Source organism: Lagopus muta, chromosome 10 (assembly GCF_023343835.1).
Source record: "Lagopus muta isolate bLagMut1 chromosome 10, bLagMut1 primary, whole genome shotgun sequence".
In the NCBI taxonomy this organism is placed as follows: Eukaryota; Metazoa; Chordata; class Aves; order Galliformes; family Phasianidae; genus Lagopus; species Lagopus muta.
Genome location: NC_064442.1, coordinates 7,243,182 through 7,267,321, shown reverse-complemented (window position 1 = coordinate 7,267,321; position 24,140 = coordinate 7,243,182). Strand labels below are relative to the sequence as shown.

Sequence of the window (24,140 nt, the reverse complement as noted above, 5' to 3'; positions counted from 1 at the left end):
ACACACTTGCCTTTATCCAGACCCTCTCGTCCATCCATCCCCACTGCCTTGGGGAACCAAAGTCCTTCCCCTCTAATTCCTGAATGATGAGATGTTCTCTGAAACAGTCAATACGTTCTCGATTCATAAATACTTCAGCTGCAAGACATCCTATTTACAGTCCCATGAGTCATTTACTGCAATGGAGGACTTTGTCCTATGAACATTGCTCAACATTTCCAGAATGGGTTACTTTCACTTTATAGCCCTCACTCACAGATATGAAGGTACCAAAGTCAATTCCTAAAGCCAAAGATGGTGCAAAAGTTGTTTCTTCTCAGACAGGCCATTGAAGGATGTCTGCTAACAGGGCTGACTGGTTCTGACTTAGCACATATGCTTCCTTCCTTGGGAATCCTCCACATGCTTCAGTGATGTCTGTAGGCTCTCCTTCATAATCATCTGGCAGAGGAACCTACTCAGAAGAGGCAGTGTTTGTGTTCCCCCCACTTGTGTCTCTAGAACACCTAGGAGCTACCATAGCTCTACCACTGTGAACAGACGTACAGACATTAACTGACCAGGCAAGAGCAGACTGCTTGGTTCTTTTGTTCACGATAATCTGATCTATTTTTGTTCTTCCTTTTCTGTGTGATCTTATATGGCCTCTTGTTACTGCAAATGGAAGATCCTTGAAGAGACCTATGTGTTGGCCACACTTTACTGATAAGCTACTTTAATGCCTCAGGCAGCTGGAGCAACTTGTTCATGGTAGAAAGGTCCAGTGACCAAATGAAGAGACTGATGTATGAAGTCCTGAAACTTGCCATTGTGGAAACTTTCCTGTCCTTGGTCGTAATCAGATGATTTGATTTTAGGATTCTTGACCACATAGCTTCATTGCCCACCTTTTCTCAAAGACCACATCCACAGGCATCTTCCCTTGGAGGTTCTTTTAGCTTCAGACCATACTTAAGCCAAAGCATCCTCCTGTTTTCCAAGGCCAGTAGCATAAACCAAACCAAATCAGGGTTAATCCATCCAACCAAGAGCCTGGGTACAGGGAATTGCAATGCAGCCTTCAAAAGGCCCTGGGGCACATCTCCAGCATACTACAGCCCTTTCCCCACAGTCCTCAAGCCAAAAGAAAAAACTCTTCCCCCTACCCTTGAAAAGTCCTATTCCTCATGATAGTAAAGAGTACTGATTACTATTAAAAACCGAAACCCTGCAGGAAAGCAGGGAGGGGGAGTTTATGGCCATTGACCTTTTAACTCAGGTTGGTTTATAAAGAGCTGTCTTTCTGTTGCACCATTGGGATTGTACGAGTTTCTTGGCCATGAATGGGAGCTTTGTAGGATTCTACTGTGTGGTCATTCATGGGCAATCTGTTGGTCTTTTTAGAGACGTTTAATAAAAAAGAAAACCTATCTGAAATACAGGAGGAGGGTGGTGAGCTGAGTATCAGCTAGCGGCCCAATCAATGAGTGAATGTGTTCGGGTCTCCTCCCGGAAGAGAAAGCTTGTTTTAGGAATTTAGCCTGGCACTCTCAGGGCTCTGTTTGTATAGCCCTTTCATTTAAAAAAATACATGCAGTCAATTAAAAAGAGATGGCTTGGAGCAGGCACGGGGAGAACAGACAGGGTGGGAGGGAAAAAGGGAACCAGGAGAAAAAGAACAACTGTTAGAACTGAGAAGACCACTAAGATCCTCTGGTCCAACCACCAGCCCACCCCCACCATGCCCACTGTCCATGTCCCTCAGTGCCAGATCTCCATGGTTCTTGAACACCTCCAGGGATGTTAGTGGCACACCAAATTGAAAACAGCACAGACTGAACATCCAGGCCCCCAGAACTCTGCAAACCAGCATGCTTCATTAGGAAGGGCACAATTTGGAACAGAGAATCATCTGCTAGGATGGACAAGGCCAAGTTGGATCAGGTCTTGTTCTAGTGGCTGGCAATCCTGACTATGGCAGAGGAGTTGAAACTGTGTGATATTTACAGTCCCTTCTGACCCAAGCCATTCTACAATTCAATGACAAAAGCTGCAGACCTCTGCAAGTTCCATAAGAAGCTGTCAGCACAAACCAGTTCTTCTGGAAAGACCAACAGACACACCAGAAGAGGCTGCTTCTGGCAGTCCTTGGTCACCACAAAGTCCCCCTGGCACCTGGTTCAAGGAGTGCATCAACTCTGCCATGCTAGCCAGCCTCTAGTAAACCTGCTTCCCAGCAGCTTCACTGGATCAGGGCACTTTCCCTTTCAGGTTGTTGCTATGAAACATTAAATCAGCCACCCCCATTTATCCATGGCATCATACAGCTTGATAAACCCCGCTGAGTTTCTTGTGTGACGAAGGCAATGCAAGTGCCAGGCCCAGCCATTAACTGAGCTCATTTTCTCCCTGTGTTTGTATACATATTTTTATACATGTATAACATGTACACATAAATCTTTACATAATTCATCAAAATGCTGGTCTGTGTAATTTCCACCTTGCAGCGTGTGGCTTGTTAAACTCTCTGCAACACCCTGCAGTGATCAAAAAGGATCTGAGCTGTTCTCTCCTCTCTACCAATAGCCCTTGCTATCTATAATCTAACTTGGCCTTTATTCCAAAAGAAAATTAGGGACTTAATCTGTGAATAGTTACTAAGAACATTTAAGGATAAAATAAGTATGTAGCCTGGGGATAAGAAACGTTCACTGTTCTTCGCTGAGGCTTTCAAAGAGCTTAAAGAAAATACCTCCCACCAGCTGGTCTACAAAATGTGTGACTTGTACATCTGTAAACTTGAAAAGTCAACAACCATATATGTTGTTAGGATTTGCCAGCCAGAACCCGCAAGTCATATACAGAGATCTTTGCTCTGTCCTTGCTAAGTTGAGGACTGGATTTTAGAGGAGGAAAAAAACTGCCTGGTGGAGGAAAACTTTCTGTTAGCATAAAGCCAAAATCATCAACTGGCTGGAGGTGCCTTCACTGCAGGGCACACCAGGGGCAGGAGGGAGGGGGCACAGGGTGTCCCATGCTGTGTGTCCCTAAATCAGACCAATCCCTGGCCAGTGAGCACTGTCACGGAGGGCCTGGGCTGGAGATAAGTAGCTACGAGGTCTGTGTGCCCACAGCTTGGAGAATGGGACGTCAGCTTCAGGAACATCACTGCTCTATGTCTATTGGGTGGAGGCCATGGAAAGCCGAGGAGGAGCAGGCAGAAGAATTAGGACAGTCCTCTTACAGATCTTAAGTACGTACCAGAAGAGCAGTGCTGCTCAGGTTCCAGTCCTCTGTGCTGCCCCGTGCACAGGTCGGGTTGACCTTCAGGGATGGGAAGCGAGGGGCTCATGCTGCATGGAGGCACATGGCTGCCTCAGGTATGGGCTATGGCTCGTGCCAGGGTGCAGCCAGCCCACAGTGAGCCGGAAAGAGCCCAGGGATGACAGAAGGAGCTCTCTCTCCCCATCTGACTACGGCTTTTGTGAGTCAGGTCATGTTTGCATAAACTGGACCTGGTTGCTAGCGACAGGTTTTCCAGCCCATAACCACCATGCCTTTTAAGGCTTCTCGCAGTGCCATAATAGGGATTATTATTGGCAGCTCTGTCTGTGCCTTACTGCGGGCGCATCCTGGATGGAGCAGCCAGTATGTGATAACACCAGGGAATAGGATTATTTGGGCAATTTTTCTTCTTTTGACAGCACTTGAACGAGAAGAGATTCCAGTAAGAGAAATTACTGGCAGAATGGACACGGAAAGAGTGATTTTTAAGCAAATATTGGAGAGAGTGTTTGGAGTGAGAGATTCAGCCAGAAATTTGACTCGTGTCCCATCAGAGCAAACAGTGCTGCTCCGACACCACAGACGTCCTCCAGTCCCACACCTAGGGAGCAGAGGAGTTCAAGTAACTCGCTTCAAATAAACACACCTCACAGAAGGCTGTTTTCTTTTCAGCCAGTGGACAAGGGGAAGAGGCAGAAGTCTTCAGCAACCTCTTGGCCGACAGGTTTCTCCCTATCCCTACTGAGTGAAGGGAAGATATCCACCAACATGCCTTATATGCACATGAGCCAGGCTCAGCTCTGAAGTTCTGCCCTTATTTATGGACTGAATCTACTCCAAGAGCTCGCTGAGATTGGAAAAAGCCCTCTTTGCAGTGCACATGGCAGACCCTTTGGGTGAGCCCACAGCATGGAGCTTGTGGAATACAGTAGACCTCACTGGGCTGGTCTGACCCACAGCAGCACGCTCCAGCTAGCAAGAGCAGGTATTACTTCCAATTTTAAAATGCCTGTTGTTCTTGTTACGGTGCTCAGATTCACCTTCTTGGGGTAAAGAATGTGAATGGCCAGAGTCAGGCTGCACAGCTGACATCTCACTGCTTACAGTAAGGAAGTGCAGCTGCCAGGGAATTAGTGCTGGGAAAGGTGGGGCCTTGGAGGAAGGCAGAACGCTGGGCATCTGTCTGTTGGAAAAGCAGTGTCAGAGCAACAAAAGAAAATCCAGATGTTGCACTTGCACAGCAACAGGTCAGCAAATTGGAGACAGCCCCACCCTAGCAGCTTAGCATTTCCCTTCCCGTTTGCCTGTAAACCAGCAAGTTCTGCAGCTGAGGGGGAAGATTCAGCCCCTCTGATTTACAGCTATCTGCAGCTGGCAAATCGCAGCTGTAGAGCTGTGAGTGCTGCTGTGCTCTGAGTGCCATAGCAGTGCTGCTTGTGCTGCTGCTGCCTCTGGGGCTGTTGCACCGGGGAGAGCCCTATTGAGCTGCAGCTGAGGCAAACTTACTCCCACCACTGCACTCCGTGTATCAGCCCAGCTGGGCTGCATTGCCTTGGAAAACTCAAGGTGAGAAGGCTTGTGGGACAAATCCACTGTAAAGCAGATTGCAGCATCTCCAGCAGAAGCGAGCCAAATGAATTTCAACTATTCCTGGAATTTCTGCTATGTTGATGAGCAGCTGTGTCCTGCAGCAAGGCACTCAGAGCACAGAGCTGGAGGGAGGCAGGCTGAGAGCCCAGTGTGGAAACAGAGAGGGAACAGCAGGGAGGGGAGACCAAGCCTGGCTCCATTCTACAGCATCCTGCACACCTAATGGTCACCTTGTCGCCCTACCAGGGCTTAGAATCACAGAACCATAGAATCCTTTGTGCTGGAAGAGACCATCATAGGCCACCTAGTCCAAGCCCCCTGCAATTAACAGGGACTGTTGATCATGTGCTCAGAGCCTGGTCCAGGGCTTCTGCAAGGTCCCTCTAAAACACATATTGAGAGCACCCCTTCCCATAGCAAAGCTGTACATCTTGCTCCTGGGACCACTGGAGCTGCCCTGGTGCCGCAGCAGTGTGTGCATGGCAGCAGGCACGTAAGCTTGATGGCTCAACCAAGGAGACAGCGCTCTGCAAGGGGTAGAACAGGCAAAGAACTGATCAGTCCCCTTCCAGGTTTGCAGTGGTGTAATAAAAGTCCCTGTGTCCTGCATGCCAGGGAGGTCCAGGGGAGGGGGGAGAGGGCGAAAGTGAATTAAATGGCCCTTTCAGGAGCGGAGAGAGCACTTCATCCTCTCTCATCCATTTAGTGCAGATGCTGTTGAAGTCTTCCCCATCTTAACAGCCAGCAGAGCTTGGCTCGCATTGTCCTTTGCAGACACCGTGCAACCCCAGAGGAAAGCAGGCAGAGAGGAATGGGGCAGGAGGGGAAGGGATGTGCTGTGCGTTCATAGCAGTTCACAGCAGACATGCAGGATGAATCTGGGAGCACAGCGCGTCCTGCACACAGGGACAGCCAGCACCTCACCCTGGGATGGCACACGGTGTTCAGAGCAGATCTGTGTGCTTCTGTACATATTCCAGAACATCTGTGAATAGGGTCAGTTCCCCTGAGCGTCCTGCTGTGCCCCAGGTGCTCGTCTGAGTGCTTACAGCTCTCCGTGCCAGCACTGTACCCATACCATCAACACCACCATAGCACAGCTCACAGCCACGGCTGTGCACAAATATCTCAAGAACATCAGCATCCCTTAGCAAACACATTCCCAACTCAAGCTTCCACCTGTCTCCGAGGAGGAAAAATCCTTTTTGTTTAAGGATTTGGGTAATAGGGGAGGGAAGGGAAGTAGTTTTTATTAGGCTGCAGGTATACGAGCAGTATCTGTAAAGTCAGGGAAGATCACACTGAAACGCTGCAGAGGTGAGGAGTGCTAGAAACACCTTTAACAAAAAAAGTCCTCTGATTATGAAGACTTAAAAGAAAGCTATTCCTTAAACAGTTGGCAGCAGCAGCCCAGGGTCAGCAATGCCTCTACCTGGGGCCACGTGAACTAAGAACGTTAATTGAGCCTCCTGGGTATGTAAGCCTCTTATCTACTTACACACAGCGCTTTCTCTGAGCTCGAAAAAAATGAGATTATTAGTTATTTTTAATGAACAGCAGCAGGACGTGCGTGCTCACCTGCTCCTCACTGTGCGATGCTTCCTGTGTCTCTCTCTTTAAAGCAGTGGGGATAGGAGCCACAGTCTGAAAGGGAGGTGGGTGTCACGAAGGGGACAGCTGCTGTTCATCCCGTAGGGGCTGAGGGTGCTCTCAAAGCTGCGGTTCAGTGCCTTAATCCCACAGCTGCTTTAGGTGCTTCAGATCTGCCACCTCAAAGCTGTCACGCGAGGCTCTCACTGCATCAGATGGGGAGCGCATGGGCCTCAGCTCCTGGGAGGGACATGTAAAGGCCATCTGGTCCAACTGCCCTGCACTGAACACGGATACCTACAGCTGATCAGGTGCTCAGTGCTTGCTTCTTGCTGGGAAAGGCTTCTGCTTCACACTGAAACACTGGGGGTGTTGGTGAGAGGCAAAGAGAAGCAGCAGTGAGGAGGCTTCCTTCCAAACTTACATCTGATTATAAAACCCCCACTGACCCCTTCATGTCGTCACGTTCCTTTGACTGATGAATTCCCGAATTCATGCCTCGTTAAACATCTCGTGCACTTGGGAAATCTGTCCAAGCACATCAAATCCAGGTGGGTTTCAATATTTTGTAGCCCATCAGTGAGAACTCACTTGCAGAAGCAGGCAGGTAGAGAGGCTTGTTTTTCTGCTCTTTCTCTCCTGAGCTACAGCCCAACATGGAGAGCACATTCATGCCAAAGGCAGCTCATGCTGCAAACACAACCCTTTATCATCCTTTAGAAGAGGATGCTGTGAGGTTGACACAAAGATAGATGACAGGATGGCTGGTTCTTCCTGACACTGTACTTAAGGGATAACCACGGGCTTTTATTTGCTGGGCTGCAGTCAGGGAGTGTTGGTGCTCCTGAGGGTGAGAGGCAGTGGGAAAGGACATGCCCTGTACCAGATGCGTGACAGACTCGCATCCTTCCGAGGCCGGGTATCATTTAACCACAAACAGCATCCCCAATGGAAGGACCTGGGGTTTTTAAGGTTGGGAGTTTTTAAGCTTGTGACCTTCCCCAAACCCATCCCCACAGCTCCAAACATCGTCTGCCCGAGGGCACCACCTAGTGAACGCCGGCACTGCGCACATCCGCGACGAGCAGGAGTGCAGAAAAGCCGGGGGTGTCGCTGGGGGGCTCAGCCCAGAGGGCAGAAGCACATTTTGGCTTTCCTCGCTCTCCAGTCCGGTTATTTTCCAGCTTACTCCGTGGCGATGAGGGCACGGTGGGGATGGGTTGATGGTTGGCCTGGTTGATCTCAGCAGTTTTTTCCAACCTTAATGATTCTGTGATGCCCGGCCCCATCATGCACTTTATAGAAACCTTCGCTGTGTTCCATCCATCACACAGCACACTACTGTTAACCCGTGCTCAGAACAGGGTCTTGCTGCCTTCCAAACACTAACACTTGCTGCTCTGCGCCGTGCTGGATGGCCTTGGGAAGATGATAACGTATTGCTGCTATCTAGTTTGGAGAAAGAAACAAACATATGGTGGCTCATGCATAGTTGTTTTGCGAGGGGATCCCAGAGAGGAGTGCTCCCGATGCTCTCTGCACTTCCCATAAGAATGGCCCTGACCTCCAGGCGGCTCCAAACCCCACTTTTGACTCAGAAAATTGAAAAAAAAACCACCCTCAGCAAGAGTGCATCTGCACACGAGGTGAGTGGGGATGGGGAACAGCAGGCTGGAACACCACGAGGATGGTGCAGAGCTTAAAGCTCCCATCATCTCCTACCAGCGGAGAAATGACTGCGCCTCGTTCAGAGCTGGACCTGTTGCCAATGGGGCCTTGCTGGGAGCCCTCTGCAATGCTGGGAGCCCTGACACTGGGTTTCTTCCTAGCCCACCCCATGCACCCCACAGCTCCAGTGTGTGGGATTGGGATTGCGGGATCGGCACTGGCTGCCCGCTCAGATGGGGCACGGGGAGCAGCGCCGTCTCCTTTCCTCTGCAGCGAGTCGCAGAGCTGAAGTGGCTTGTTTTTCATCAGGGAACAGCTGTTGCTAGGCCACACTTGTCCCTGCATTGGCAGGGAAGGGATTTTGCAGCCAATCGGCACCCGCGCACCCCTCCCGCAGCTCAGTGCTAAGCGACCCGCAGATGTGCCTATTCATTGCTGGATCGCACCTATTTGCCTCTTCCGGCCAGGTAGGTTAATAGGGCTCTGGAGATGTTAATTTAGAGCAGGCGGCAGAGCTTTCTGCCCTGTAATTCCCACTGCGGGTGGAGAGAAGGGTGATGCTGGCGCTCGGGGTGCAGGCAGGATGGTTCCCCCTTTTTGCAAACCGGTTTAGTTTCCAATGAATGGCCGCAAATGGGGGCAGATCATCTCTGTGTCCCCACAGCAAAGCAGCCCCAGCGCAAACTGCCCTTGGACAGGGGTTGTTCTTTGGTATCTGTATCGCTCTGTGCACGACCACACTTGGGGACAGTGACCACGTTGGGGATTATGACTTGCTGTATGGAGTGAGAGATGAATCCCTGTAGTTCTCCTGCTCAAAGTGCTGTTGTGTACCAAACACTCACCCTATGGGCACCCCACGGCCATGCAGGAGGAGCAGAGCCCAAGAGCAGCCTCCAGCATCTCCAGCCACACGGCCAACACAAGGCAGAGGTGCCCCAGCTTCGAGGGCTGCAAAGCCCCCAACCAAAAGCACCAAAACCATGCAGGAAATGGGACAACCCACCCCAGACTCAGTTTTGGAGGGTCCCTTATGATGAGCACCATTCAGGCGGATGGTGGGGAAGGGAAGGCTCGATAACAGCAGCTCCAATTGTCTGCTGCTCGGGGAGAAGCTGTTGCTAGACAGAAGAAAAAGCCGTCGCCATCAGCTCCCATTGGCTCAGCCCCACTCCAATGACGAGCTTATCAGTTACCTGCTCCTGCAGCTGCCTGAGAGAACTCATTTGACAATGTTTTTCCTCTGATAAAAAAGCCCCGAGTTCCCATTGCTGGATTCGTGGGCTCTTGTTAATCATTATTCAGGGTCATCGAGACGACAGACGGCTTTTCTGCCCTGTCTTGAATAGTCACGAAATGTAACATCACCCAGGAGCTGCCTGCAGTTGGCTCCTGCTTTGCTCTGCTCTGCTCTGCCTGCCCGAGGATGCTCAGCAGCACCGGCGGTGGTGCAGCACAGCACACACCAGCAGCTCCCTGACATTTAGGTAATATTCACAAACATCTGTGAAAATCCTGATTAAGTCCTGATCGGTTCACTGGGTGGAAAAAAAGGGGGAATATTGCCATTACACTGAGCAAACCTGATGTCAGCAGCTCTATCCTATCATCTACCCCAGGGCTTGCTTTCTCATCTGGATCTCCCTCCTGGAGCTTTCCCAAAGGACCTGCAGGGATTCTCCTCCACCACATCACTGCAGTTGTGCCTTGGGGACTCGTGGGCTTCCCAGCACATGACGTTTGCAGCCCTTCTAAGCCAATGGAAATCCATCCCGACCCCCAGTTTGTGTCCCACCTTCTCCAAGAGCTGGGAATTGCAGCACAGAAGCAACGCTTGCCCAGGTACTGCACCGCTGCTTTCAAATATTGGTTGAGACTTTAGAAATGTTCTGTGCTTTTTTTTTGCTTCTTTTTAATTGCTCCTGTTTCTTCCCCGTGCCCGACTGCCATGCAGGATGAGTCACAGCTGATAAACACCCAGCTCTCCACCCTGGTGCCACCAGACAGGACCTAGAGACAGCTGGGCAGGCTGGACTCCCCAACCCAGACTGAGTCAATCTCCTGCCCTCCATGTCAGCCATTGCAGATGTCCCAGCAGGAGTCTTGGAGCAGAGGGGACCATCCCACAGCCCCATGAAGCCACCCAGCACTAGGATTTGTTTATCCCAGCCACCATCAGACCACCAAAGAGACATTTTTTGATGTCAGGTATGTTGGATGTGCTGGAACACAGCACTCAATCACACCAACACACGCAGGAGGCTTTTGCAACAATAATTTTTAATCCAGATTTTTAATCCAGAATTGGACAAATATGACAAAGTGCATTCTAAGCTGTTGTTCATGTGATGTAGAAACTGATTAGATCTGAACTTCCTTTCCAGGCTTCACTGCAAAGAATACAGGGGGAAAAATGGTGGTGTAACACCAGCCCCGGATGCTCTGCAGCAACCAGGCAGCAGCACAGCAGCTCTGAACTGCTGTCACAGGGCCACGATGTGCAGCATGGAGCACAGAACCTTCAGAGAAACCACTCGCCTCAGCTCTCCCACCATTAGCAGCAAGATGACAGCAGGGAGGGCATCCCCTTGGAGGGCAGTGGAGGTGCCCTAAGAGCCCCACTCCACCACTGTGCTCCTCCAGGCTGGCACCACGTGTCCCTCCACACCTCAGGTGTGAAGGCACAGGGATGTCCCCAACAGAATGCCGTCCCTGGTCAGAGGGTGCCCACCATCAGGTCCTGGGGCCAGTACTGGTCATCCATGTACTGATGGCTGTCAGTGATGGGATCTGTGGGGCTGGGGGGCCGGGGGGGCTGGCTGCGAGCCAGCTCTGCCTCCCATGGCACCTCCACCAGTCTGTACAGCTCCATGGCCGTCCGTGCATCCTCCACTGATGAATGCCCTCTGCAGCCCACCTGAATGAAGGGGAGAAGCATTGTTAGGGAAAAGATTTTAGCAAGAATCACCCACGGCACTTAGAATCGTAAAACATTATCATAGAATATCCCGTGGTAGAAGGGATCATAAGGATCATCAAGTCTAACTCTTGACTTGTCTTAAGAACAAGAGTTGAGGGTTTGGATGCAACACCGGACACATCTAGGAGGTGAGGGTATCTCTTTACCAACTGCATGCAACTGTCTCTGCCTCCCCACACTGACCCAGGACCAGGCTGACCCCATAAGCTTGTACAAACCGTGGGGCTCACCTGGATCTTCTTCTGCAGCAGGTGCCTGGCCAGGCTCTTAAGAGAGGCATTGGCCCCGGGGGGCAGCCCGGCCCTCTGGTTGAGCAGTGGGATACGGCTGGTGTCCCGCGTCCTCTCCTTTGGGTGGAAGTACTTCAGGGCCTGGAAGTCATTGTGGATGGCATGCCCAACAACGATCTTATCCTTCAGGATCTTCAGGATCTGGAAGCATCAGAGGGGGTTAGATGAAGCACTTGAAGTATAGGACAAACCGCTTTGCATTCAATACAGTTTCTTCAGGTCTACTTTTTCCAGCCTCCAAGGAGTGAGAAGCAACAAGTGAGACCCATTACTTAGCTCACGTTCTTCTCAGAAAGAGCACTGATGCAGTGGCACAGGCTGCTCAGGGAGGTGATAGTCACCGTCCCTGGAGGTGTTCAAGACACGAGGAGCTGCGGCACTGAGGGATGTGCTCAGTAGGCATGGGGGTGGGTTGGACTGGGTGATCCTAGTGATCACTTCCAACCTTAACAATTCCATGAAATCACACGCCAGACTCACAATGCAAGGCTGCCCACAAACCCAAACGTCAGCCCTTAACTCTCGCAGTGCCAGGACCTCACCTCCTCCTGGGCAGCCCGAAATTGGATGGCGTTCTCCATGTGCCGCTTGGTGATGCCGCTCCAGCGGGTGCGAAAGTCCACGATGGGCAGCAGGGGCAGGACATATTTGTCATAGATGACGTCCCCATCGTAGCTAACGATGGAGCAGCGTGCCAGCTCGCTCTGCTTTCCCCGGGGGCCCGTGCCCACCATCTCACAGTCAATGGCCACGTACTTGTTGGGACGCGGGAGGCACGGCTGGAGCCCTGTGATGGTGTTACCCACGGACGTCCCGGAGCAGCGGCCCACAGTGCTGTCCGGGGAGGTGGATGGTGACACGGACAGCCCCAGCTTGGAGACCTTCCAGCCACGTGGTGTCACACTGCTGAGCCCGCCCGGGGGTCCCTGAGTGCCCAACCGACGGCGGGGTCTCAGCAGCCCCTTCTGCTCCAGCAGAGCCCGCCGCTCCATGAAGCGCTGGTGCCTGCGGCTCTTCTTCTTGCTCCCGGGACCCTGCGGCATCATCCTAGGGCTGGGGGACCCGGCGGGAGCATGGCTGCGTTTTGCAGTAGGCACAGAGGCTTTGGGAAGCAGCAGCGGGGTCATCTGGCCTTTTCCCGGAGACAGGCCTGCATGGAGCACAGGGCTGTGAGTGCCCCGAAGCCCCGGAACAGGGCCTCCTCCCTAAATACACTCTCTGACCACCTATCCCGTTTCCAGCCCCTCTGTCCCACCTCCCTATCACCGCGCACCCCCCAGGCTCCTGTCTGCCTATTGCCGGGCCCCTACCCCCCCAGTTCCCCAGCACCAAACCCCTACCCGCCCCTTTACCCAATCCCAGACCATTTTCTGCCCCATCTCCCATCGCAGGGCCCACATCCCCACCGTGCCCCCCGCCATACCCAGCCCACACCCCTCACCCACCTCAGGCCGGCACAGCTCCCACGTGTCCGGCCCGGAAGCCGCCGCGTTCACATGCCCGGGCAAGTTCTGACGTGACCCCGCCCCCTCTGCTTTTCCATTGGCTGCGTATGAGAGGCGATTTGCATACGGGGGGCGGGATTGGTGCGTCACCGCGGAGGGGCGGGGCTTCCCACTCCCCGGTAACATGGCGCTGCGGTGCAGCGTGCGTGCGGTGTGCGTGCTTTGGGTGTAGGGCGGCCCGGGCCGTGGGGCGCTTCAGCTGCGGGGTGTTTTGGCTGCAGCGTGTGCCAGCTCCGGCTTAAACTGGTGTCCTTGATTCCGAGGGTAACGCGGACGCTGTAGCGGGTCTCTGCGTACGAGTTGTGGGTGCCCCGTCCCTGGAGGTGCACAGGGCTGAGCTGGCAGCCGGGTCTGATGGGTGCCAAGCGGTGCGTGGCAGGGGGTTGGAACTTGACTTTAGGGTCCCTTCCGACTCAACTGTTCTGTGCTTCTGTTTGGCTGTAGCTTACCCTATATGTGCCCTGTAATGCAGGGAGCTGCTGTAGGGGATGGTATCAGAGCTGAGGGGCAGTGATGTGGGGTGCACGTCCTTGGGGATCCTTCCCAGCAGCAGGGCAGCTCCAACTGCAGCAGCAGAGGTGTTTCAGACCGACCTCTCGTTGCTTTGCTCTGGGTTTTCACCAAAGCAACGTTCGAGGTGATCAGAAGTGGGGAAGGATCCAGGAGCAGCCCAGCCACTGTCCTCACCGTGGGGCTGGGAGACTCCTGCAGCGCCGGAGAGGCCGTGCGCCCTAAGGCAGACTGTGACTTGTTGTGGTGGGATGAGCCATACAACAACAAAATCACTAGTCTTCCAGAGGGCACCGCGGCCATCCTCGTCCCGTAACCACCGTTGTAGGGATGTAGGATGAGTGTCCTCACCCTCTGCCTCCTTTCTGCTCTGTTCTGCCTGGTCAGAAAGGTAAGATTCAAATCAACATTTAATTTTTCCATGTACTTTTATGGCTTTCATTCCAGCTAGCAAACCTCTTCGTCAGACCCCTCCCTTCGTGTTTTGCCTCCCTTTCTTCTGTTCCACCTGCTCAGCTAATTAATTCCCTCTAATGAGAGCAGCTGGAATGTCCCAGCACAACTTGTTAAGGAGCCTGGGCAGGTGTTTTTGCAGAGATTTCTGCTCAGCTCGGTTATTTCTGGTGGAAGTCCAGTGCAGTTCTTAAGGTTGGCTCCTTGGTGCTTTTGGGGTCTCTCAGCTCAGTGTTCACCCTGTGGCACCCTGCAGCCCCAGGGACTCTGCTGCTGGATGCCTGATTGAGGCTGGAGCACTGGGATCCCCCTGTGCCTGTCAGTGGGGTGGCTGATGGCATCTCCTCAGGGCATCAGTGTTGTACATTAGGGGCCACTCAGCCTGGTTTTCCTCCAATATCACCATCCACTGCTGCAGCCCTTGCTCAGTCAGCTCCTTCCCAGGCTCTGTGCTTTGCAGGATGTGTATGTTTTGCCCTAAAACCCTTGTGCTCGTGTTGAAACCTTGGTAAGAGCATTAAGGACATTTGGAGAGGAAAAGAAAAGCATTTTTCTTCTGGTTTTACAGGTCAGGCTGCAGGTGAATTAGCAGCACCCTTTGTCTCCATCAAAGCCAGAAAAGTCAAAATTGCTTTAAATTGATCCACATGAGTGTCCCTCCAATCCCACTGACCCCGGGTTTGCAATGGCCTGTGCTCACCCCACAACACAGAGGGAGGAAGAGTTGCAAAGGAGCAAAAAGAACTGTCCAATACAAGGGAGAATATGGGAAGCCAGGTGGGAGGGAGATGCTGAGGGGAGCTCCCTTGGAGAGTTGTGGTGCGGGGCACAGTGCTGCTGGCACTGTCTGGGTGTCGCAGTGCTGCAGGGCACGCCGGAGCCCAGGGATGTTTCTGCAGCATTTGTGCTATTGGAAATAATAACAAAATCAGTAAAACTCGGGACGGATCACGGAGTGAATAACAGGGCGAATGTGCGGGATGAATAATTTACGAGGCTGGCCCTGCTCCAAGCCTGGGCTCAGGCTGAGCACAGGAGGCTGTGTCCCCCTCCTGCCCCTGCGAGAAGAGCCTTTGGGTGGTTCTTTGGGCAAGGTGTTCTGCTCTGCCTGTCCCTGCCCATGCCTGCAGGGTTTTTTGCTGGGATCCCTTTGAGAGGATTTCAGTGATTTGTATCTAACTTGGGGCTTTGCAGAGGGTGCCCATGGGTGGCTGCAGGCTGACAGGTACATTTGTCTGCTGTCCTCCCCTGTCCCCAGCCGTGTCCCTGCTCGCATGTGGTGGCTGCAGGCGTAGGGATGGGGTGTTTGGGATGGGAGCTGAGCGCACACCAAGTCCCTGCGCTGGGAGGCGGCAGCGGCAGGCAATTAATGTGATCATGTTTATGAATGCGAATCAGCAATTCCAGGTGAAGTCCCTGAGCGTCGTGCTGAGATGAACAAAGCTGCTTGCCCAGCCAGGACCCCTGCCAGCACCAGTACATCCCTGCTGTGACTCTGAAATGTCTCATTTCCCAATTCCAGCCTTAACGTGTCTCCGTTTCTCCTATTAACCACCTGCGTGCTGCTGGCTGTCCCTATTCCCTGCCCTCTCCCTGGGGTTGGGGACATCCTATGGCCATGGGGACAGCAAGTGGGGAGCTCGGGGTGATGCTGCTGTGGGTCTGTGGGACAGCAGGAAAACAAACCCAGCCCACCCTGCTTTGCTGGCTCGCTCCCAGGAGAGCGGTAAGCAATTAGGGGCTGCACGGAGGCTTCATTATAGCTCTGTCATGGCCTCGTTTGATGAGACATTTTATTGCCAAACTTATTAAAAGTGAAACGTGCAGTTTCTGCGCAGCAATTTCCTGTCTGTGGCGATAAGCCAGGCTGTGCCTGCTGTGTAATAAACTGTTATTTTTATGTATGGCCCTGGCTGGGGTGGCAAGGAGGAGAGAGGGCCTGTCTAGTGTTAATTGCGATGGTTAATGAGATCTATTTTGGGACTTAGGCACAAGGTGGTGCTGCCCTCCCCTGCTATTGCTCCGTGGCTGCGGTGCCTCCAGTGACTTTGTGCTCTGGGTGTGGGGATGGGGTCAGCTTCCTCCCTTTTCCCCCTTTCTTCTCTTCCTCCTTCTCCTTCCTCCCCCAAAATACTGGTCCTGACCATCTCGATGCACCCAGCCCCAAACCCTTGACTAGAAATTATAGAACCACAGAATGGCTTAGGGCTGCCCAGAGCCCCATCCAACCTGGCCTTGAGCACCTCCAGGGATGGGGCACCCGCAGCTCTGGGCAAGTCACCCATCTGCTGTGAACCCCCTGTTGTGCACTTGCACTGAGTTGTTCTGTGTAGAGTCAGGAACTGGATTCGCTGATTCTCATGGTTCCCTTCTAATCTGGGATACTTTATGATTTTATCCTATGCTCTGTGCATGGGTGAACAAGGAGGTGCTCCTAGAGGGGATGTGACTCGCAATCCCAATGTCCCCTGTGCTACATCGCTGGTCCTACCAGAGTACCCCAGCATCCCCATTGCGTCCCCCATCTCCCTCCTGTGGGGACTGCCTTTCCTAAAATGCAGCACCTGATAAATGTCATTTTGCTCTGTCAGAAACAAAATGTCCTCTCCAGGTGTGCATCTCTGTTTAATTGCATCTTTTTAGTATGCTCTGAATGGAAACTTTTCTTTAAAACAGAACATACCGAATTGAGTTTACAAAAATGCTGATTACTGTTATTTTTTTCCTAGCTGGCCAAAGATACCCATTGAATTCGACCTGGGGCCGCTCCACTTTTCCTGATAAACAATTTGTCAGAAAAATTTCTCTTGGCTCAGGGAGTCCTGCGAGTTATTTGTCAGCAGCCAAAGCCCTGTTGGGTGTTTCCCATATGACTTCTCTTCTTAACAGCAGCTTTATTGGTCTGGGAATTAACGATGGAAAACGCGATACTTGCTATTCATTGCAGCCATCCAAAATGCCACTCATCTCATCAGGCTGCAGAAGCAAAGCAGAGCGCTCTCAGAGCTCCCACATCCCTGTGTGCCACCGCCATGCAGCAGCGCCGCCCCAATTTGCTCCCCCAGGTTGAGAGACCGCACCAAGTTCCCTGTCCCCATCCCTGTCCCCAACCCCTTCCCAGCCCCTTGCTGGGTGAACTCCCTCCATCGTCAGCCTCGGCCCTCGTTAATTTGTATTGCAGCGTGTATCGTGGGCTGACGTGTAATTAGAGCTCCTGAAGCCTGTCTCATGCTGTAATTGCCATGACAGGGGCCACAGCATATCCGCTTGTTAATTAGTAAACCACAATATCCCGGGGGCTCGTTGAGAGCTGCCTTAATTGTATTTCAGCTGGAACAGAGGGATAATTACCCTTCGCTAGCGCTGCCACTTTTTAATACTTTAGAAATAAATAAATAAATAGGAAGAAAAACCCAAACTGAGCTCCTTTTCCTCCTGGCAGCCTCTTCTCCACCCTCTGGAACACCCTGACCTGGTTTTGCTGCATCCTCCAAAGCGGCGGTGCCTGAGTTTCCTTTAGCAGAGTTTGGCCGTATGTGGGCTGGATGTCACCAACCAGCATTGTTGTCAGTGCAAAAACTTCAGGAGGATCCAGGCAATGGGATTCCTCAAATGAAAGAAAAGAAAGCATCCCCTCTGTTTGCACGTGCAATGGGCTGCTCAGGGTGCTGCTGCTGCAGCTCTGGCTGTTGGGACTGTGCTGCACCCATGTGCTTGCTTGGAATGCTGTTTACTAGGAATTTCATCCTGACTTGTGCTTCACATCCTCACTGTGCTTGGAGTGCCATCCTTGTGGAGGACTTTGGTGCGCTTGACTGCAGAGCTCTGGCACTGGGGGATCCTGGAGGTAGATCACCTCCTAAACCCTTTTTGTGGCGAATCTCATCTCTTCATTCAGCTGATAGCCTTTTGGGACCTGGCTAAAAGCTTCTCCATCCTTTGATGCGCAGGGTGTCCTGTGGGGTATGGAGGTGCTGAGGCTCAGCACTGCAGTCAGCTCTTGGCTGCTCCAGGGTGTTTGGGGAAGGTGAATCTGAGGAGCGATGCTAGCATGCAGCATCCATCCTTTTCCTTCTGCTTCTCCCCCAGCCAACACAAAGAGCCCAGCATCAGCAGCCCTGCGAATTCCTGCTGTTCAAAAAGTTACATAATGGGCAACCGACCTCTGTGAGACGGTTTGTGAATTGGTTGAAATAACAGGCCTGGCTCTCTCCTGGGAAGCTGCATGGAGGTCAGCCTTGAAGAAAAGAGCGGTACAGCAGCTCCTAGCATTAGCAAGGAGAAATAACTGAAGCAGAGAGACTTGAACGTAATTACAGCCTAAGAGCTGCGATGGGAACTCAGCGACCTGAGCCCATCTCCTGGACTTCAGTGCAATCAACAGATTGACACCACCAGCTCGTGAAGGCTGGTTTCTGGAAGTCGTGCAATGGTGCTGAATGCCAGAGCAGGTGGAGAAGCAGCACAGGTGGCTGTTCCAAAGGCTGGAGCTAGGAAAGGGTCTCAAATGCCATGGAAGAAGCAGATGGAGGCAACCACTGGAACGCTCTGTGCTTAATTGAGGGCACCTTCAAGGGTGAGCACGGGGTGGCTGCCCACCACCGGGATGCTCTGCTGCTGCCATGTGAGTCGCTGTCATTAGACCCGGGAATGGAGTTTATAGCTGAGTAACCACAACAACTTTGCACAAATTAAACAACATACTGCAGGTTAATTAGATTTCTTACTGCTGCCTCAATTAACTTAGCCCTGTCATCTGCTGTCAGAAGTGGATGGAGACCCTTTGAAATTCATGGGCTCTATCGTTGAGAGATGGAAATGGGAAAACCTCTCCCTGAGCAACCACACCTGTGAGTGATGTGTGTTTGCATGGATGGGCAATGCCATCTTCTGTGCTTGGAGACCCCTTTGTGTGGCAGGGGAGAGCAGCAGGAGATGCATTTGTTCTCCACCAGCATAGTGACCAAGGAGGATTTCCCTTCTGGTGTTTCAAACTCACCTTGTCATACAATATTTAAAAAAAAAACAAACATATCTGGAGGAAAAGTCTTTTTTTTTTTTTTTAATCATTCCACACAACGCTGTGTGAATGCAAATAAATAAAAGAGCCCCCTATGAAAACATCTGAGAATGCTGGTTTGTATTTTTAAACCAATTTCCTTCGACTGTGTCAGGGCCTGTTTTGTGTTTGCTCGACAATTATGTGGCTAATGAGGACAGCCACAGCTACATTAGGCAGGATTAGGAAGAATAAGGCTACAAATGCTTCAGTGTTTAAGACAACCACTGACTAATGGGGGGTAGGAGGGCATGCCCCTGGAGCAGGCAGCTCCTCACAGGGTTTCTTATGCTGCTTGGTTGGGCAGGAGGGAAGGGGAAGAGCAGGAGTGACAAGGGGGGCTTCTAGACCCATCTGCTGAGGGCTGACCATGCCTGTGGGATAGGAGGAAGCTCAGGGTGCAAAGCAAAACATCTCATCCTCAATGCCCTCCTCATGAAGAGCTTTGTTGAATGGCTGGGACACAGATGTAGACCTGGAAGAGGCTGTACTGAATGCTCACCAACCAACTCAAAAAGTTGTGAGGCTGTGGTTGTACCGAGAGCCCTGCTTCTCCAACAGCATCACGGGCTTGGGTGTGCTCATCACAAGAGAAGGGAACTGGAGACACCTCTCCCTGACAGTGGTACTGGAGGGCACAGCTCTGCAGAATGGTTGAGGTGGCACGGTCCCTGCTCTTCCTCCCTCTCTTTCCATTGCCATTGTGATGCCTATTGCTAATCTCCAGCTGCTTAATTGGCCCCAACGCTTGGTCTCAGTTGCCATGATCCCACAATCTGTAGGGTGGCACTAATCCTCCAGCCGAGGAGAGGTGCCTGCAGCTCAAGGAGACCCCACAGAGACCCCAATCCCATAGGGCTGTTTCCATCAGCTGCAGACCGTGGTACCTTGGGGGCCACGCCTGCCCCTACCCTGCCCCAGTGTGTCCACACTGCCTGTGCCTGTGAACTGAGCTCCTGAAGAAGATGGCACGGGTGCTGAAGAGCCTCCCCTGAGTGCAGCAACTGAGTTGCACTTCGGCAGACTAATTTACGCCCTAATTGGTGTGGAAACGAATGCCAGAAAGCGCTGGAATATCGAGAAGTGAAGCTCTCCATCTTGGCTTCCTTCAGGGAAATGGTCTTAATTAAGAGCCTGTCTTGCAAAGAGAGATAATTTCCAGCTCTGTGTTACGATAGGAGCCAGGATGAAGGTTGCAGCTGATACCATCTTCACTGGATCCACTTGGCTGTTGCACAGCGAGAGCAAATCTGGGTGCAGGTTTCTCTGACAGCTTCATCTTGTGCCCAGCACTCTATGCATGCCATGAACTTGAGCGCCTTCCTCGCCCAGTGCTCTACAGTCCATCCCTCTGACCCTTATGGCTGCATTAGGGCTCCTAAAGAACCCGTTTGTCCTCCCATCACCAGGTCCCATCACAAGAGGCTGCACCAGCTGCACAGGATCACTGTAGCAGCCCAACCCACACCAGCTCTGGCGTTGACTTCATGCCTACAATCTCCACCAATATTTGCACTGCGGTTGTGCAAACTTCACGCCATTCATTGACAGCCCTCGGGCTGCAGCGGGGCTTTTCCCTGCTGTATTTGCTCTGGTTCCCTGCTGTATTTGCTCTGGGTAAGCAGTGGTTTCCCTCTCCCTATGGCCCCTAGCCGCCTTCCAGCCTCAGCACCGCTGGTCCCATCACCGCTGCCTGCAGAGCACGGCTGGCACAGAGACACCCCAGCCCCTTCCCCGTGGCCCCGCTGTGCACAGCTGTTCCCTTAGAAATAGCTGTTGCCATGGTTTTTCCAAAGAAAACACATCTCCCCCCACACCCCCTCCCCGTTCCCCACCACCACTGCTCCCCACCGCCTTAACCTTGTGACAGCAGCTATGACGCGCTCCCGCAGAAAGGCCACTTGGTGTAGCCATGGTAACAATTAGCTTTCTCTTGCTTTTCCCTCGGGTGATGGGTGCGAGGCAGACCCGTGGCTGCTCTCCTGCAGTGAGAGCTCCCCCCAGCCCCACATTGGAGCATCCTAGCTGTGTCCCTCGCTTGGACACACGGACATCCATCCGTCTTGGGTGCCATGGGCATGTCCTACGCAAGTTCTAAACATCTCCATGGGGTTCCACCAACCGCTGCAGGAGCTGAATGCGAGGAGATGGGGAAAAGCACCTCCCGAGCATGGGAGAAGGAAGGAGGGAGGAGGATGGAAGGGGGCTCCAAGGGAAGGGGCACTGCAAGGGAAGGCTGGGAGCAGGCCAGGATTTTGGCCATCCATTTGGCCCAGGGTAGGATGCATGCTCCAATTTGGTGCTTCCCAGCAGCAGTTGGATAAACACGGTACAAAGCTGCTCCCTGTGTATAGCAGAGTCACAGCTGCTGACTGCAGCAACTAAAATAAGCGTTTCCCTGCTTTTTATTCCTCCGAGCCCGGCAGAGCCCACTCAGCCCCAGGAGTGGAGCTGGAGTCTATTCTTAGCCCTGCAGAGCCTCACAGAGCTGGGAGGGAGTCTTTGCGTGGAGTGGGGACCACTGTTTTAACACCATCCTATCCCCAGAGCCTTGCCTGGCCCCAGGAAGGCGCTGAGATCCATAGGATGCTGATGTTTGGCCAAGGAGGATTTGGGAAGAAAGCAGCAGCGGGGATATCCCAGCACAACTCTCAGCATCGCTGCAGGATTCGGCATCCCCAAGGAGTGGCTGCAATGCAGGTGGCTTTCAGAGGGTACTTGTGCAAAGCTGCTTTTATTCCCACTGAAATGGGCACGAGGGGAATCAGAAGAGCTCAGCTCACAGCTGTCTTTGCCCCCAGGAAGGGAGATTTAAGGGGAGTTTTGTGCAGTCCTCACTGAGAGTCACCCCTCTGCCCAGACACAGCCATGAGATGTTTTTGTCCATCCCGACCCTCCTCAGTGATTTCAATGTGTGCTGCAGCCCATGGCACCTGGAGGACCACTGCCAGCATCGTGTCAGCCCCCAGCATCACACCCACATCCCCCCTTGCATCGTGCTCTGAAACGTGGGGTGGTGAGGGATGACACAGATGAGTGCACACAGCTGGTCACACACGCTCCAACCATCATCCATAGGGACAACCCCCGGGACAGGAGCAGGGATGGGGAGAAGGCAGGGATGGGGAGAAGGCAGGGATGCAGGCGGTGCTGGAGGAGAAGCCCCAGCTCCATAGCAACAGGTACTCGCCGTGTAATGGAGTCCTTTCCGCTCGGCCTCCGCAGCCGTCAGCCTTATTCGCATGGCCATAAATAATTCAATTTTCTCATTCACACACATGAATGCTGCGGGCCGGGGCTCCGGGTGCACTCAGCCTCCATCTGTCCAGGGGGGAAGGGGAAGGCAGGGCTCGATAATAGACTCCGGCGTTTGTTTAACATGGATGAGTATGGGCAGATGGCCTGGGGATGGGGAGGAGGTGGGGGATGCTCCGTGGCATCCTCAAAGTCCCCAGGTTTAGCCCAGTCCCTTGTGCTAGGTGAGGAGGAGAGGAGAGCAGGGACCTGGTGCATCCAAATCAGCATCTCTGTTAGAGACAAGCGTGTTTTGGGTGGGATGGTGCTAGGTGCATTTGGATTGCCTTAGGAGCATCCCATTGGGGAGATGTCCTAAGGATCTGAACATCAGGGTCAGCCCTATCCCTGGTGGTTCGGGTGCAGGAGCTGCTCTCAACATGAGATACGGTGTCTGGAGATGGCATTGGCCATGCAATGGGGGATGTTCTGTGCCACAGCTGCTGTTCCACACCATGTCCTGCTCTTTGGGCGGGCAGCCCCAACCCCTGCCTTGGGCACAGAGTAACCAGAGCCCTGGAGAAGGGGAGCAGCCCAGCAATGAGCGAGCTCCATACCACCTTCTCCCAGGGAGCGTGGGGAGGCCTGATGAGAGAAAACAATATAATTAGTGGGTTCATTGGCTGCACACATGCCGTGGGGGGCTGAGATGTGAGGGACAGTCATCACTGCCATCGCCATCTCTGCAGGTTTAGCATCGCCTGGTCCAACGCGTTCCACAAAAACGTGGGTTAAGAGATGAGACCATGCAACGACATCACTATCGGCCACCCACACTCCGGGGTCCCTCTGCAGGAATGGTGTCTGCAGGAGGTGGTGGGATGGAGCTGGCTGACGCGCGGATGTGCTGAGAGCTGCCACGTATTTGGGTACAGCACGTGTGTACGGATGTGTATTTGGGTGTGCTCACACACAGACACAAATTCTCTCTGGGTTGCACTGGGAATGGGCTCTTGCAGATATCAGCCATTCTGCCCAGCCTGCACTCCACCGCTTTCCCTGCCTGTTGTGTTTCCCCTACTTGCTCCATGTATCCACCTAGGCAGACCACGGTTATTTTCAGCTCAACTCCGGCCCCCTGCACAGTTAAGATTGTGTCCACACAGCACACGCCCCATGCATGATCCCAAGTCTCCTTCAGGCACCCCAGCACCATGGGGTGCTCAACCAGGCAGGTCAGTGCCCCCTCTGTGCTGCTCACTACACTGGGAGGGCAGGCATTGTCTGCTCCATCATGCCACTTCCTTCCTCTTATGCACGGGGGTCTCGCCCTTCCCTGCACGGTGCAGCTGTGCACCCTGCTGTGGGGCAGACAGATGTGCAAACACCATGGTGCCATGCCTTGAGGTTGCCCCTCAGTTTCTCTATACCCAACAATTAGCATCGTCTCTTCCACACCAAACCCAGGCCCAGCCCAAGCTCTCACCATCTTCTACCATCGCTTCTCTGCATCCCAGGATGCAGGGAGCCAACTTCTCTCTGTGGGGCTCATCCTTGGATTTGGCCCCATTTCTCAAGACTGGACTGTAGAATCCCATGGTTCCATTCCTACCCTGCATAGTTCCCATCCCTTCCTGCCCGGAAGAATTTGTCCTGTGCCCTCGCTCCCATTACGAGGCTGCTGGCTCTTTGGTGGTGGGGTCCAACACAGCCCCCATGGACTTGGGATGTGGGGACCTGCACAAGTCCTTGATAGGAGCTGCTGAGGAGCAGGACACGGTCCCAATGGGTTACATCCCATGGGAAGGAATGAACCCTTCCTCTCCCTGGGAGTAGACACGCTGATCTCCATGCACACATCTCCATTCTGAGCTGCTCCCAGACCCTTTTCCTGCCCCATTCCCTGCCTGCACATCTGAGTGACACCAAAATCTGCAGCCATAACGATGGCACTTACCTGCTGCTCACCCTGTTGGGGCTGGGAGGACTGAGGGACA

The 24,140-nt window shown here is 52.9% G+C and overlaps 1 protein-coding gene across 1 annotated transcript; it reads right to left on the bottom strand.

Annotated features, from left to right (window-relative positions):
- Positions 1-10,201: 10,201 nt before the first annotated feature.
- On the bottom strand, positions 10,202-12,917 carry LOC125698339 (apoptosis-enhancing nuclease-like). Its single transcript, XM_048956532.1, has 4 exons — positions 12,828-12,917; positions 11,925-12,532; positions 11,323-11,523; positions 10,202-11,029 (listed from the first exon to the last, which is right to left on the bottom strand). Exons 2-4 carry the CDS (start codon positions 12,507-12,509, stop codon positions 10,829-10,831), a joined length of 987 nt encoding a protein of 328 aa, XP_048812489.1. The 5' UTR covers positions 12,510-12,532; positions 12,828-12,917; the 3' UTR covers positions 10,202-10,828.
- Positions 12,918-24,140: the final 11,223 nt, after the last annotated feature.